The sequence below is a fragment of the Medicago sativa genome, chromosome 7 (assembly GCF_051527215.1).
Source record: "Medicago sativa cultivar Bolivia chromosome 7, Bolivia_mono, whole genome shotgun sequence".
In the NCBI taxonomy this organism is placed as follows: Eukaryota; Viridiplantae; Streptophyta; class Magnoliopsida; order Fabales; family Fabaceae; genus Medicago; species Medicago sativa.
Window position 1 is genome coordinate 32,264,053 of NC_140755.1, and position 12,762 is coordinate 32,276,814.

Consider the following 12,762-nt stretch of genomic DNA (forward strand, 5'->3'; position numbering starts at 1 on the left):
GGATAATTTAATTGTTATAGGCAAAGAAAGGCCAAGAACAACTAAATAAGAAACTATCAGGAAAGATACACCTAGTGGAGAAATGAACATGCTTTTTCAAAAAAGAAAGAATGAACATAGGCACAAAAGCAGTCAGGTACGTACGAGGTTCTTGTGTGGATATGTAATCAATCACTTAAGTGAACAAACACAACAAAACCGGTGAGATACAATACAAGGTTCCTTGCTTTTTCTGAGTAATACAAATTATAATTAACTAAAACTGGTATCAAATTAAAGACTAGTCAGAAAAGGACAAAGATAGCATGGCAAGTGAAGAAACAGAACCAATGGTAAGGAATTGAAGTGGCTAACATGTCAGCAGAATGCAAATGCTCCACGTGTCTATCATATATGTTTGAATGGGACCCACCATTGTCATCCTCCACTCATGTATAGCACATGTTATAAATTTCATGTACAATGACACGCTATGGTTGTTATTTGCCACCATCTTCAAATCGAACAATGCCGGGAATCACAGGTCCTTCAGATTATTCTAAAGAACCTATTCGTCACCCCTCTCTTCAAATTAACTCCAAGGCAAGCTCAAATTCCATTTTCATTATTTATTCACAAATTTATTTCCTTTTTTTTTTTTTTTTTTTTTTATAACCATATTCTATATACATTGCTATTTATATCGAGTTTCAAATGATTTTAACGTATCGGTCAATGGTGGGTTACCTATGAAAGTCGTCTACCGCAGAACTTGCCTTAACCTGAGTATACACAATTGTAATATAATAAGCATGAGGGTTCTTCTCCGTTGTTATATGCGACGTTGTGTCGAGCTTAGGATGAGTACCTGGATTTTTTCTAAGTACAAAAAATAACAGTTGTGACAACTTCACATTTTTGTAAGACAGTGATGACTTAGTATAGTTTCGTCGGCCATGAGTATAGCTTTATGACACTAATGTTTCAATGTTTACAGTTAGTAATAGTTCATGACTTCGAAAATTTTGTAAAACTTACTAAATAATTCGATATAACTTGATATTTATGTAAAATATTTGTTCACTGTATCAATATTAAAATTCAAATTGTATATGGTCCAGTCCAATGGTTCTTGAATTGACCCTGTGATATATATTTCATATACATTTTGCATATTTTCTCACAAATGTTTTCAGATATCTGTTTCTCAAATGCAATTAACTGTTTCTCCCCAGGAACCTTTCAATGCCGAGCCACCGCAATCTGCCTTGATTTCATCATATTTGACTCCTGCAGACTTATTCTACAAGAGAAATCACGGCCCCATACCAATAGTTGATGACATTGAAAAGTAATATGTTGATCTTGTGAGATTATACTTCTTTGGTCACTGGTGTACAATGTAGACGAATTTTAACTTCTTTTCTTATGACATGTTTGGCAGAGCAGATACTGTGTGTCAATATCTGGACTGATAGAAAATCCCAAACAACTTTTTATGGAAGATATCAGGTAGGTACTGGTTTAGGAATCTTAGCTAAATTTTCGAATATCAACAACTAATGGTATCATATACTCCCTCCGTCTCATTTTATTTGTTCTCTAAAGAATGAATTCATCTTAAAAAAATCATTAACTAAACTCAATTCTAAGGTAAAATATTTTTTTTAAATAAAATTCTGTTATTAAAGTAGTTAAGTAGAAGAATTTAGGATGTACTTCAATCCTATGTGGCGGCTTCACCATGCAGCCTGTTGGAGAGCCATTGGATCAAAATGAATTTTTTTTAAACTTAAATCCAGGGTCTGCTGTGAGTTTTATGGTGCAGAAACTATAGAGGATCCGAAAGTTGAGATACCAATAATAAAGTTATTGATTTATTTACAAATAAAGGCCTTGTTACAAAAATATACTCCCTCCGGTCATATTTATAAGCAACTTTTGCTTTTTTAGGTTCATTAAATAACTAATGTATCTAGAATATAATATAGTCTAGATACATCACTTATTTAATGAATCTAAAAAGGTAAAAGTTGCTTATAAATGTGACCAGAGGGAGTAATTAATACTTTTTCGATAAAGTGACAAATAATTTGAGACAAACCGACGAAGTAATTAATTTTACTTCGTTAGGCCCTTGGGATGCCGTATTTCCAATTCATTTCCTATCAAACAGAAAACTCACCCTGATATTTGATTACAGGATGCTTCCCAAGTACAATGTTACCGCCACGCTACAGGTTGGTAGGATATAAGTTCATACTAATTTCTATCAAATGATATAGGGTTGCATGGAAGAAGAACCGCATTGTTTTGGTTTTGTGTGTATTGTTGGTTGCATCCAGAAAATGAACTTGATTTTCCCTCTGGGGGGTTTCAGTGTGCTGGAAATAGAAGAACTGCTATGAGCAAAATTAAAACAGTTAAGGGAGTTGGTTGGGGTGTGTCTGCCATTGGAAATGGTTAGTATTTACATTTTTTGGGACACTGACGACTCAAACATCTTTTGATTCTTTTAACAACAGCCTGTGAAAATGTGAATAATTTCATAAAATTTCATTATTCCTGGCATGGTTTTCGACCGCGTTTTCAATTGTAGGTGAAGTTTTATACTACGGTAAAATGAGAGAAAATGTGGCCACAATTGCGATGTCATTGCGGAGACCTATAAAATTGTTATTTATGATGCAATTGTGATTGCAGACCACAATTTAGAACTATGATTCTGTGAGCTTTTCTATCAAATTTTGTCAGAAAAAGTATTTTTGTTTGGTTTTATACAATATTACAATTATATTGTTTATTTGTTCGCATATTTCTGCTCAAGACTGTGAAAAACTTTGGAGCTGAAAATATAACATTGAATATATTATTCTCTCAGCTGTTTGGGGTGGTGCTAAATTGAGCGATGTTCTTGAGCTTGTTGGAATACCAAAGTTGACGAGTACCACTGAATTTGGAGGAAAACATGTCGAATTTGTAAGCATTGATCAGTGTAAGGTAATGGCTACACGTTCTAACTGTAATTCAGAGATTTCAGATTCTTTCATTTTTTTTTTATTTCATCCATGAACATACCTTTGTTGTTTTGGTAAATCTCAAAAAAAGTATAGGAGGAAAATGGAGGTCCATACAAGGCATCAATTACCCTCAGTCAAGCTACAAATCCTGAAGCCGATGTTCTACTTGCTTATGAGATGAATGGAGAAGTAAGTGATTATCTCCTTCATGTTTTGCATTTTGTCCATTCCAATGTTTTATATCATGGCTTTCATTACTATCTTTATGAAACAATAAAAAAAAAAATTATGCTATGATTCATTCCATGATGATACCATTCAACTCAGCAAAAATATTTAGGACCAATGCAGTGCATTCTTATCCTTTCTCTTTGGTTTCTTTTGCAAATTGTAAAGTTAAATTTTTCAATGTACATTTTCCCCCTGATTGAAGCCTAATCATTCATAACATGTGCTCAATTGTCGTGCATAAACCCTAAACCCTAATCAAATTATGTATAACACTCATTACCTATAAAGTTATCTATTACAAAGTGGGTTCGAAAGAGTTTATGAATGAACTATGATAGAAGCATACAAAGAAAATGTAGTAGATAACTGTTTTCTTCAACAATAAATGTTTCAAACCTTAATTTGCAATTTGAAGGGTTATTTTCTTTTTCTTCATTTTGTGTTTTTTATTTAATTTTGTTTGTTCCATTGGATATTGTGGCATATATAGTGTGATGTTATATTAATCTGATATTGTAATCTCAGTTTCATATCTTGTTTATTTCTGTTAGCCTCTTAATAGGGATCATGGTTATCCATTACGTGTGGTTGTTCCTGGCGTTATTGGAGCTCGGTCTGTTAAATGGCTGGAAGCTATCAATATCATAGCAGAAGAATGCCAGGTCTGATATGTTATGTAAAGTTGTTCTGAAATAGCTATAAAACATTCGTTTTCACAATGACCCAGAATTGTAACATAATCATGTATCAGGGGTTTTTCGTGCAAAAAGACTACAAAATGTTTCCTCCATCAGTAAATTGGGATAACATTAATTGGTCATCTAGAAGACCTCAAATGGATTTTCCTGTTCAGGTATTCCCATTCTCTAAATTTTGATGAAAGAAAAATAAAATACTTAATATCCTTGAAGCAAGTCACATATATTTACATTGTCACATGTTACCCTAAAGTTTTTCAATTAAAACTTTTGTAACTAATGCTTTTGATTTCACTTTGGCAGTGTGTTATATGTTCTGTAGAAGATATGACCACAATTCCGCCGGGAAAGGTTAGTTTGTGCAATAACAGGTTTGGAGGTATATTGATATGTTCTATACACAAACGAGAGAACCGGTATATTGATATGTTCTATACACAAACGAGAGAACCGACTCATAAATGAAATCCTAATTCTTACATGATTCCTGCACTGCAGGTAAAAATTAGTGGATATGCAGCATCAGGTGGTGGCAGAGGCATTGAGAGAGTGGATGTGTCTGTTGATGGAGGAAAGAGTTGGATGGAAGCTTCAAGGTTTCAAAAAAGTGGCATTCCTTATACAGCAGATGATGATGACAACAGTGACAAATGGGCATGGGTGCTTTTTGAGGTCTCTGCTGAAATTCAACAAAGCACTGAAATTATTGCCAAAGCGGTATGCAACATTTATTCTGCTAAGTTTCATGTTTCTAACTTCTTGTCTTCAGTAAACAATTAACTTTGATCTGTTTATCATGCAGAATTAAGGAGGTTAATGATTAGAACATTGTCATTGTTAATCGGTTTTACACTGACATTCAATGAAATATCACCATTTTTTCATGTCATATCATTATTTTCAAAACACTTGTATAAAAGTAGAATGATTTGGCAAAATAATAGATTTTTCATTTGATGTCGGTGTAAAACTGGTTTACATTGACTATCGTTTAAATCTTAAATTATCTTGATATAGCATATCATTTCTCAATGGGGGATTATTCAAATCGTAGAATGCATTAAAGTATTTTCTTGATCATGAATTAGGAGTATCATAAAGGGAAATAAATGTACTTACCAATTTTCAAAGGATGTGTAACATATTTTAATATTTGATTATTCTCAACTGCATAAACAAACAGAGCCATTATTCATGCATACAATGCTTCTTTGCTGATAACACAAAAACTGAAGCATAATTAGATATTTTGATGAAAATATCATTATTCATATGGGAGGTTGGAAAGTTTGTCACTAAAAATAACCAAATGAGTCTTCTACATGTTACTTAACCATGTGTTAGTTTTTTGATGTGGGAATTAGAATCCCTTGTTGTGAGGAAATTACAGTCTTAGTCATATGAGAAGCTGTGTATGTATGTTTATATTATATTATCATTCTCTCACTTATGTAGAAATCATTTTCTGACATAGAAATTGAAATTTAAAATACAGGGGTTTACAGTTAGGAATGTAGAATCCTTAGTGATTTGTATAATGTTCGAAAAACATCATAAAAGTAAGAAATGATCTCTTATAATATCTAATGAATACTTTGGGCTGATTTGCAGGTGGATTCAGCAGGAAATGTTCAACCTGAAAAGGTTGAAGATATTTGGAACTTGAGAGGGATATTAAACACTTCATGGCATCGGATACAACTTCAAGTCACTGATTCTAACCCTTAAAAGTTGTTTCCATTCCACATTGGATGTATTTGGTGGAGGTATTGCAGAGGTTTATCTCAAAATATGTGTTTATATACACAGGCATGGTTATTTAGATCTCAAATACACATTTCACCAAAGCCTGTTGAGCTTAAAATTTTAATAATGTATGACTTTACCGAGTAAACGCAATGACAATGTCAAAAAAGAACTACACAAACATCCAATTGAATTTTATAAAAATGCTACTTTGTCATATTCCACCTTAAAATATCTTCAAATATTATGACTCGTGACGAAGAATACTTCAAGTTCATAAGCTATTAAACAAAATGCCCGTTTATAGCTTTATTACATCTCCAATCTCCAAACCGGTCCTAAAGGTACCCACAGTCAAATTTTGATTTGCAAGGTATAAACTGCACAGAATGAATCTAGAGTCTAGACATTATTATATCTTTAGTTTATATCTTTAGTTAGGGGTGTGTGACCACAAGAGTAAAACAGAACCAGTTTAGATGCATCCAAACTATCAATGGTTGCAACATACATATCTTTGGCCTTCAGGAGCTTCAGAGTTATATGCCTTGACGGGTGCAGATCCTCTCAAGTGAAAAATCTGTCCAATTAAATCCACGCCCTACATGTTTTTTTGTTGCAGGCAGAAGTGTGTTTAAAAAAAGCAATGAATGGTTAAGATTCACACTGGATTTCCTACAATCAATCTTTCACGGGAGAGAATCATGTCCCAGAGTTCATGGATTGTAAAAGCTATAGCTATTGCGGGGACTGACCTAACAGAAAGGGAATTTTCTTGGTTTAATGTCAGAAACTACCTAAAAAATCTCAAACTAGAATGAGATCCCTTATGTTGAGGATCCATTCCTTTTTATTTTTTGAATCAGCATATATTGATAGAGGCGAAAAGGCTAACAGAAACAACAGGAACCAAAGCCAAACGCACACAAAACCGAGTCAGCACAAGCCCCTGGGCAAAACAGAACAGAAACAGAAAAATGAAAGGAGAAAAACAAACTACCCAAAGATACATGCCCTATAACAAAGCGAACAGCACCAAGGACCGAAAAAAACAGACCCCTAGCAGGTCCAAAATCAGCACCCTTCATCTCCTATCCATCGTTCTTTGTTGAGTTACCAACCTACCCACTTTGTAAAGCTTTTCCAGATACTTTTACTAAACCCATTAAAAATTACAGGAACTTAATGCTATATATGAGCAGGGGTGACCATTTACACAACAAATACACAAGACAAGGTTCGTCTTGAGACTTGTGTGTTTGGAGCATTATGCCTTATACTCACCAATTCAATCACTTGGGCACCATCTGTTGGATTGGATCCTACAGATAATGAAGTTTTTTCACTTACAAATATGACACAAACTTCATTTTCAATTGATGCATCTAAGAAGCAACTTAATAAAATAATAACAACAAAAAATAATAATGCTATGCATTGCTATCACATTGTTGTGTCATGTAATGCTTTCCAATTCAACGAGTACAGCATTACCGGTTCTATGTATTTGGCAGCACATGGAACAAAGATTTTACCTGCAGAAAATCTTGGAAATCCTCTGCAAGAGCATACATAAATTTAGATCATAATCATATAATCATAAGGTGGTTAATATTAACTAAAGTTCTGAACCACAGTTACAAATGTTAGACAACATTCAAAACAAAACATGATAGAAATTAGAAGCCTACTACCATACAACATCATAGTTAGTTAAACGTCAAAAGACAATTTAAAGTGCAAGGGAATCATTCATCCATGAAAGAACCATCAATACCCTCAAAAAATGGATCACTGAAGAGCTTCACTTCCTCTGCTCTTCATCATCAAAGTTGAAGAGTTCAGATTTCATATCGTCCGACCACCAACTAGGACGAGGAAATTTAACACCGGCACGCTTAAGAGATTCCAACAAAGTAAGGCCATCATCTTCTACTTTATTAGCAGTATCAGCAAGATATTTCAATACATCAAACACAGTATAGCTTTCAGAAACTTCTCCACCCTGACCACTTGACCTGTTGTGGTTGTTCCCTTCAACCAAGTTAACATTTACAGAACCTTCTCCAATCTCATAACTTGAAAATCTTTCAGTTTCTCTTGAAAAGCTTTCAATTTCTCTGCAAAAATCATCGTCATTCACAGCATTTTCATCTGGGACAGAGTTTTTGTCCATTGGAATATCTTTGCAAGAATCATCGTCATTCACAGACACAAAATCTTCTCCAAACCCTAATTTAAATTTTCCACACTCTTCCGAAAACTTCTTTATTTCATCCAAAAACTCCGAAATATCAGAAGGATCCTTTAACACATCGGACCCAGCAGAGGGAGGAACAGCATTGACGTCGGAAGAGTGAAGTGAGGCTTGGTCCGGCGGAGTGTGAAAGACAGCTTGGGGGTTGTCCTGGGTGTCGGGAGCAGAGAGCATGACGACGGAAGCGGAGGAGGGTGGGATATCGGAGTTAACCTGAGATGGCATGTTTTGGTGGTGGAGGTGATGGTTGAGTTTCTCTGATGAATGGAGTGTGAGTGTTCTGATGAATGGAGTGAGTGTTGTAAAGGGGTGTGTGTTCTTGGGAAATGGAGGTGGTTGAGTTTCTATGATGAAGACATAAATTCTTCTTACCAATAAAATACTATTTCCCCTCTTTTTAAAATATTATACTATAATTTTTTTAAATTAAATGTTTATAACATTTTTATTTTTTTTTATTGTGGTCGGGGTTTGAACCTAGACATTGCATAGTACTATGCGTTGCCCTTACCAATTGAGTTAAGCTCACGGGGACTTGTAACATTTTCATTTATAAGCAACATGTGTCTTCTCCTCTTTTTATTGTGTTAATGCTTTTAATCTATTAAATTTGTGGCGGATTTGGGACATTACCTTGGTTTTCCTCTTGTCCAGGGTCGAGTTTCTCGAAATATTTATAATGATGTTGTTGACAAAGTTTCAAAAAGACTAGCTACTTGGAAAGGAAATATCTTGAATAAAGCACGACATGCCTAGTGAAGTTTGTCACAACCGCAATTCCCGTTTATACCATGCAACTTCACTATCTTCCTACTTATGTATGCAACAAGTTAGATAAGATGGCAAGGAGTTTCCTTTGGGGTGGCGATGGGAACTTCCGAACTTGGAATCATGTTAATCGGAATATGGTTACAACCGCCAAACCTTTGACGGCCTAGGTATTCGTGAAGCTAGACTTACTAATTTAGCTCTGCTTGGTAAGTTAGTGTGGAGCATGCTTCATAATAAAGATAAATTGTGGGTGAAAGTTCTGTCCCATAAATACATGGGCAACATGTCTTTATGGATGAATAAGAAACATAATAAACCATCAATCACTTGGCGCGGTATTCAACATGCCATTACAAATTTTGCTGCAGGATATAGTTTTCGTGTAGGCTCCGAAGACTCATCGATTTGGAATATTGACTGGACACAACTCGGTCCCCTCTGTCAACTAGTCCCATTTGTTAACATCAGTGATTCAGGTATGTGTTTGAAGGGTGTGTGGGAGGATGGTATGTATCCTCAGGGACTATATTAACTTCTACTTAACAAAGACATTAATAATTAAGATGATTAAATGAGGGATGCACAAGGCAATTGGTTTGGTTTAACAACACACACTGTTGAAAAGACTATTAAACTTGGTTTTAGAAATATATGAGAAGCATGGTGAAGACCTTCAAATTCTTTGATGTTTCTATATGATAATTTGCACCCCTTTCCAATCAATGTCTACATAATTTAACGATAGATTAACAAAATGTTTTTACTCAATCTCTTGACCTAGAATCCTTTCCTAAATCGACTATCCCTTAATTTCTTAAGTGAATTCGAAACCGTTAGAGGTTTAAGTGGGCCATTAATCTCTAAATCATAACCTAATAATTGTCTATCTCTAGCTTAATTACTTAGGTTAACCATATTTCCTAGATTAGATTCAAAAGCCACAACTAGCGGTCATTCAAGTTCTAAGATCAATTCACACATTCAATATGCTAGTGCTAGTAGTCAATCATAAACATACAAACAACATTAAACATAAGGAAATCTGAATAAAACATGGTTTTCATTGATATTCCATGGAGTTCATACAAATTATGAAGACATACAATTACATCAGATTCATCTAAGTCTCAACCACAAGGTAAGCGACCTAAGTAATTCAGAATAAAGATTCATTACATGTATCGGAGGACTGACTATGAGTTTTGGCGGTCTCCCACCGGATCTTCAGTTGGTCAACTCCAAAATATGTCTTTCCTCTCTAAAATTTCGAACCTGGCCTTCAGAAATGCGTTTTTCTTATATAGACACATAAAAAATCGGGCCCCGATACAAGAAATTGTGGCCCGAAATCAACATAAATTCAAATTTCTCTTGCACGCGCCTCCAAAATTGGGCCCCGAATGGGGCAATTTGTGGCCCGAATTATGTCGAATCAAAATGTTGTTTCGAGTCTTAAAATCAGCGTCTGATTGCATAAAATCGTGGCCCGATTTGCCACTTCTTGTGTTTTCTTGCTTTTTTGTCAATTATGGCTTCTAATACCCCATAATTACACCGAACTCAACTGGAAAATGCATAAAAAACGACTAACAAAACTGAGATGCAATGTGTTATCACCCCTCCTTAGTAAAGTAGATGAGATAAGGCTCCCCACTTGTAGAACTACTAAAGTAATATTGAATATGTTATGAACTTCTAAGATTCATAGAAGAAGTTATAACCTTTAGATGACAATTTAGGATTACCAATTCAACTATGTTTCAATTACCACTGAGAGAGTTATTCCCCACTCAAATATCCCTTGCATACACCTATTGACATATGTCGGTTTGACGACCCTACACCCTTTAAAATTGCATATAACCTTAGAGTGATCAATAGGTGAAACTTGACAGCTGGAGGGACATATTGTCTCCCGAACTCATAACCAAATAGAATACAATTAAAGGTTAAGATTTGGAGTAACTCTTTAGACTTACTCTTGGAGTAAATGTATCCATTATATATATATATATATAACCTAGGGTCTTGGCAATGCCACTGCAACAACTTTGTTAGTGTGGAAATTCGCTGATCTTAAAATAAAAATATAAAAAAGTAATTGGATTATCAATTTTCTCTATTTCTTTGTTAGTGGTCTCTGCAACAACTTTTATTTTCTAGTTTCATTTTCATGTCTAGCAGCAACCTCCCCCTCCTTGGTGATGAGGTAGTTCCTAGTTCCTACCTTTTCTTTCCCGCTTTAACTTCATTTTTTTAATAGTTAGTTTTCTGCATATTCCTTTTGTCTTAAATGTTACTTCATCAAGGTTTACTGTGCATATGTAATGGATTCAGTGTGGTTTTAGCGCTAAGGACTCAAATTAGCATTTCCTTTGTATTATTAGGAACAATTGTCATTGACTTTTGCATATTATATTAGATAAGGTGGCTGGGCTAATCATGGTGTTTAGTAAAATGCCAATTTTCTGTATCTAGTAATAGTTATAAATTGCTTGCAATTTTGGTATTTGAGCAAGAAATGTCATTTACTCATTTTCATTGCCTTCTGGACTGTTATTTCTTTTGCTGATGGATATGACATTCAAATGTTGATCATTTCAATCCTTAAAACAGGCTTCCTGAATGTTATGTTGGCAAAAAATTGTGAAGAGTTGATGGATATAAGTTTTTGGTGTAAGAACTAGCAGGAACATTAGCTAAAACTTCTCTGCCGCAGTCAATACCTGAAATTAGTGAAAGAGAATCCTAACAAACTTTCCATGAAGCTAGATAGGATCCCATATTACCCTTACTCAAAAAAGAGTTCCACACCCAACATTGTTACTATTATTTTAATTTTAACACATTTTCTTACAGATGACCCATGTCAAATGAGGCCGATAAATGTGTAACCGAGAGAGTACTAATTACTCACTTACAAGGGGGCAAAGGAGAACCACACAAGCACTTATTATGCGAAAACGACGATGCATCAAACCCTTGCAACTTCCCTCCAATCGTCGGTATAGGACCACAAAGCTGGTTGTAGCTCACGTTGAAATTGTACAACCCTGGCACTTGGCCTAACCAAGCTGGCAACTTTCCATATATCATGTTATTTTCCAACCGCAAGACAAGCAAATTCGAGTCCAGTTGTCCCACTGGCATCACCACCTTACCGAGGTCGAACGACAACTTGTTTCGCGACAAGTCCAGGTGAGCTAACTCAGTCTTACTTTTCCCGAACAAGAAAGATGCATCACCGGTCAACCGGTTCCCAGCAGCCTCGAAAATACTGAAATTAACTGTGCCCAACGATCTTGGGATTGGCCCTGATAACAAGTTGTTGGACAAGGAGACCTGAGAACCAGGCTTGAATGACCCGAAGGTGTCCGGTATTGGACCGGTTAAATGGTTGTCGTACAAGTCTAGTCCTTGAAGTTTAGGAAGGCGGCCGAGGTAAGCGGGAATTGGACCGGTTAAATGGTTGTTATTAAGCCCTAAGGTGGCTAAATTGGTGAGTTTGCTAAAGTAATCAGGGATAGGACCAGTTAGGCTGTTCCAATTAAGGAGGACCAATTTAAGGTGAGGCAGTCTTGCAATGGCTTGAGGAATAGGACCAGTGAGGTTAGGGAGGAGGCGGAAAATGAGGGTCTCGAGGTAAGGTAGATCGGCGATGAGGGGCGGAATTGTACCGACAAGATCATCAGCGCCATCTATCTCAAGGAAGTTGACACGATGGATGGTTGTTTTTGGGATTTTCTTGCAAGAGACTATACGCCATTTGCAACAGTCTGTGTGTGGGATCCAGGTTGAGAAGAGGCTTGTATTGTGGAAGTAGTCTTTGATCTTGAGGAGGACTTTTTCGTCGTCCGGGTGGCAGAGGTTTGGGCGTGGTGGTGAAGAAATTAGAGAGAAAGTTAAGGAAGGGAGGAAGAGGAGGAGGAGGAGGAAAATGGACTTTATCTCCATTTTGTGTAGTAACTTCGGTGGCTGTTGAAGTTGGAGTTAGAAATATATAAAGGGTATTTATAGAATCCAAAACTCCTTTATATAAAGTACCTTGCATGAATCATGT

General features: G+C 35.7%; 2 protein-coding genes and 1 pseudogene across 3 annotated transcripts; 1 reads left to right on the top strand and 2 right to left on the bottom strand.

Annotated features, from left to right (window-relative positions):
- The first annotated feature begins 467 nt into the window (after positions 1–467).
- Positions 468–5,889, top strand: LOC146905678 (sulfite oxidase-like). Its single transcript, XM_085723564.1, has 12 exons — positions 468–582; positions 1,215–1,330; positions 1,429–1,491; positions 2,183–2,219; positions 2,360–2,441; positions 2,861–2,979; positions 3,093–3,188; positions 3,782–3,892; positions 3,982–4,083; positions 4,232–4,279; positions 4,427–4,645; positions 5,540–5,889. The coding sequence occupies exons 1-12, from the start codon at positions 508–510 to the stop codon at positions 5,654–5,656; spliced, it is 1,185 nt and encodes a 394-aa protein (XP_085579690.1). The 5' UTR covers positions 468–507; the 3' UTR covers positions 5,657–5,889.
- A 1,379-nt stretch (positions 5,890–7,268) lies between these two features.
- Positions 7,269–8,283, bottom strand: LOC146905679 (uncharacterized). The gene has a single exon (XM_085723565.1). It carries the CDS (start codon positions 8,154–8,156, stop codon positions 7,479–7,481), a length of 678 nt encoding a protein of 225 aa, XP_085579691.1. The 5' UTR covers positions 8,157–8,283; the 3' UTR covers positions 7,269–7,478.
- A 3,225-nt stretch (positions 8,284–11,508) lies between these two features.
- Positions 11,509–12,762, bottom strand: LOC146905680 (polygalacturonase inhibitor pseudogene; annotated as a pseudogene). Its single transcript, XR_015018198.1, has one exon. The product of XR_015018198.1 is annotated as a polygalacturonase inhibitor pseudogene (transcript).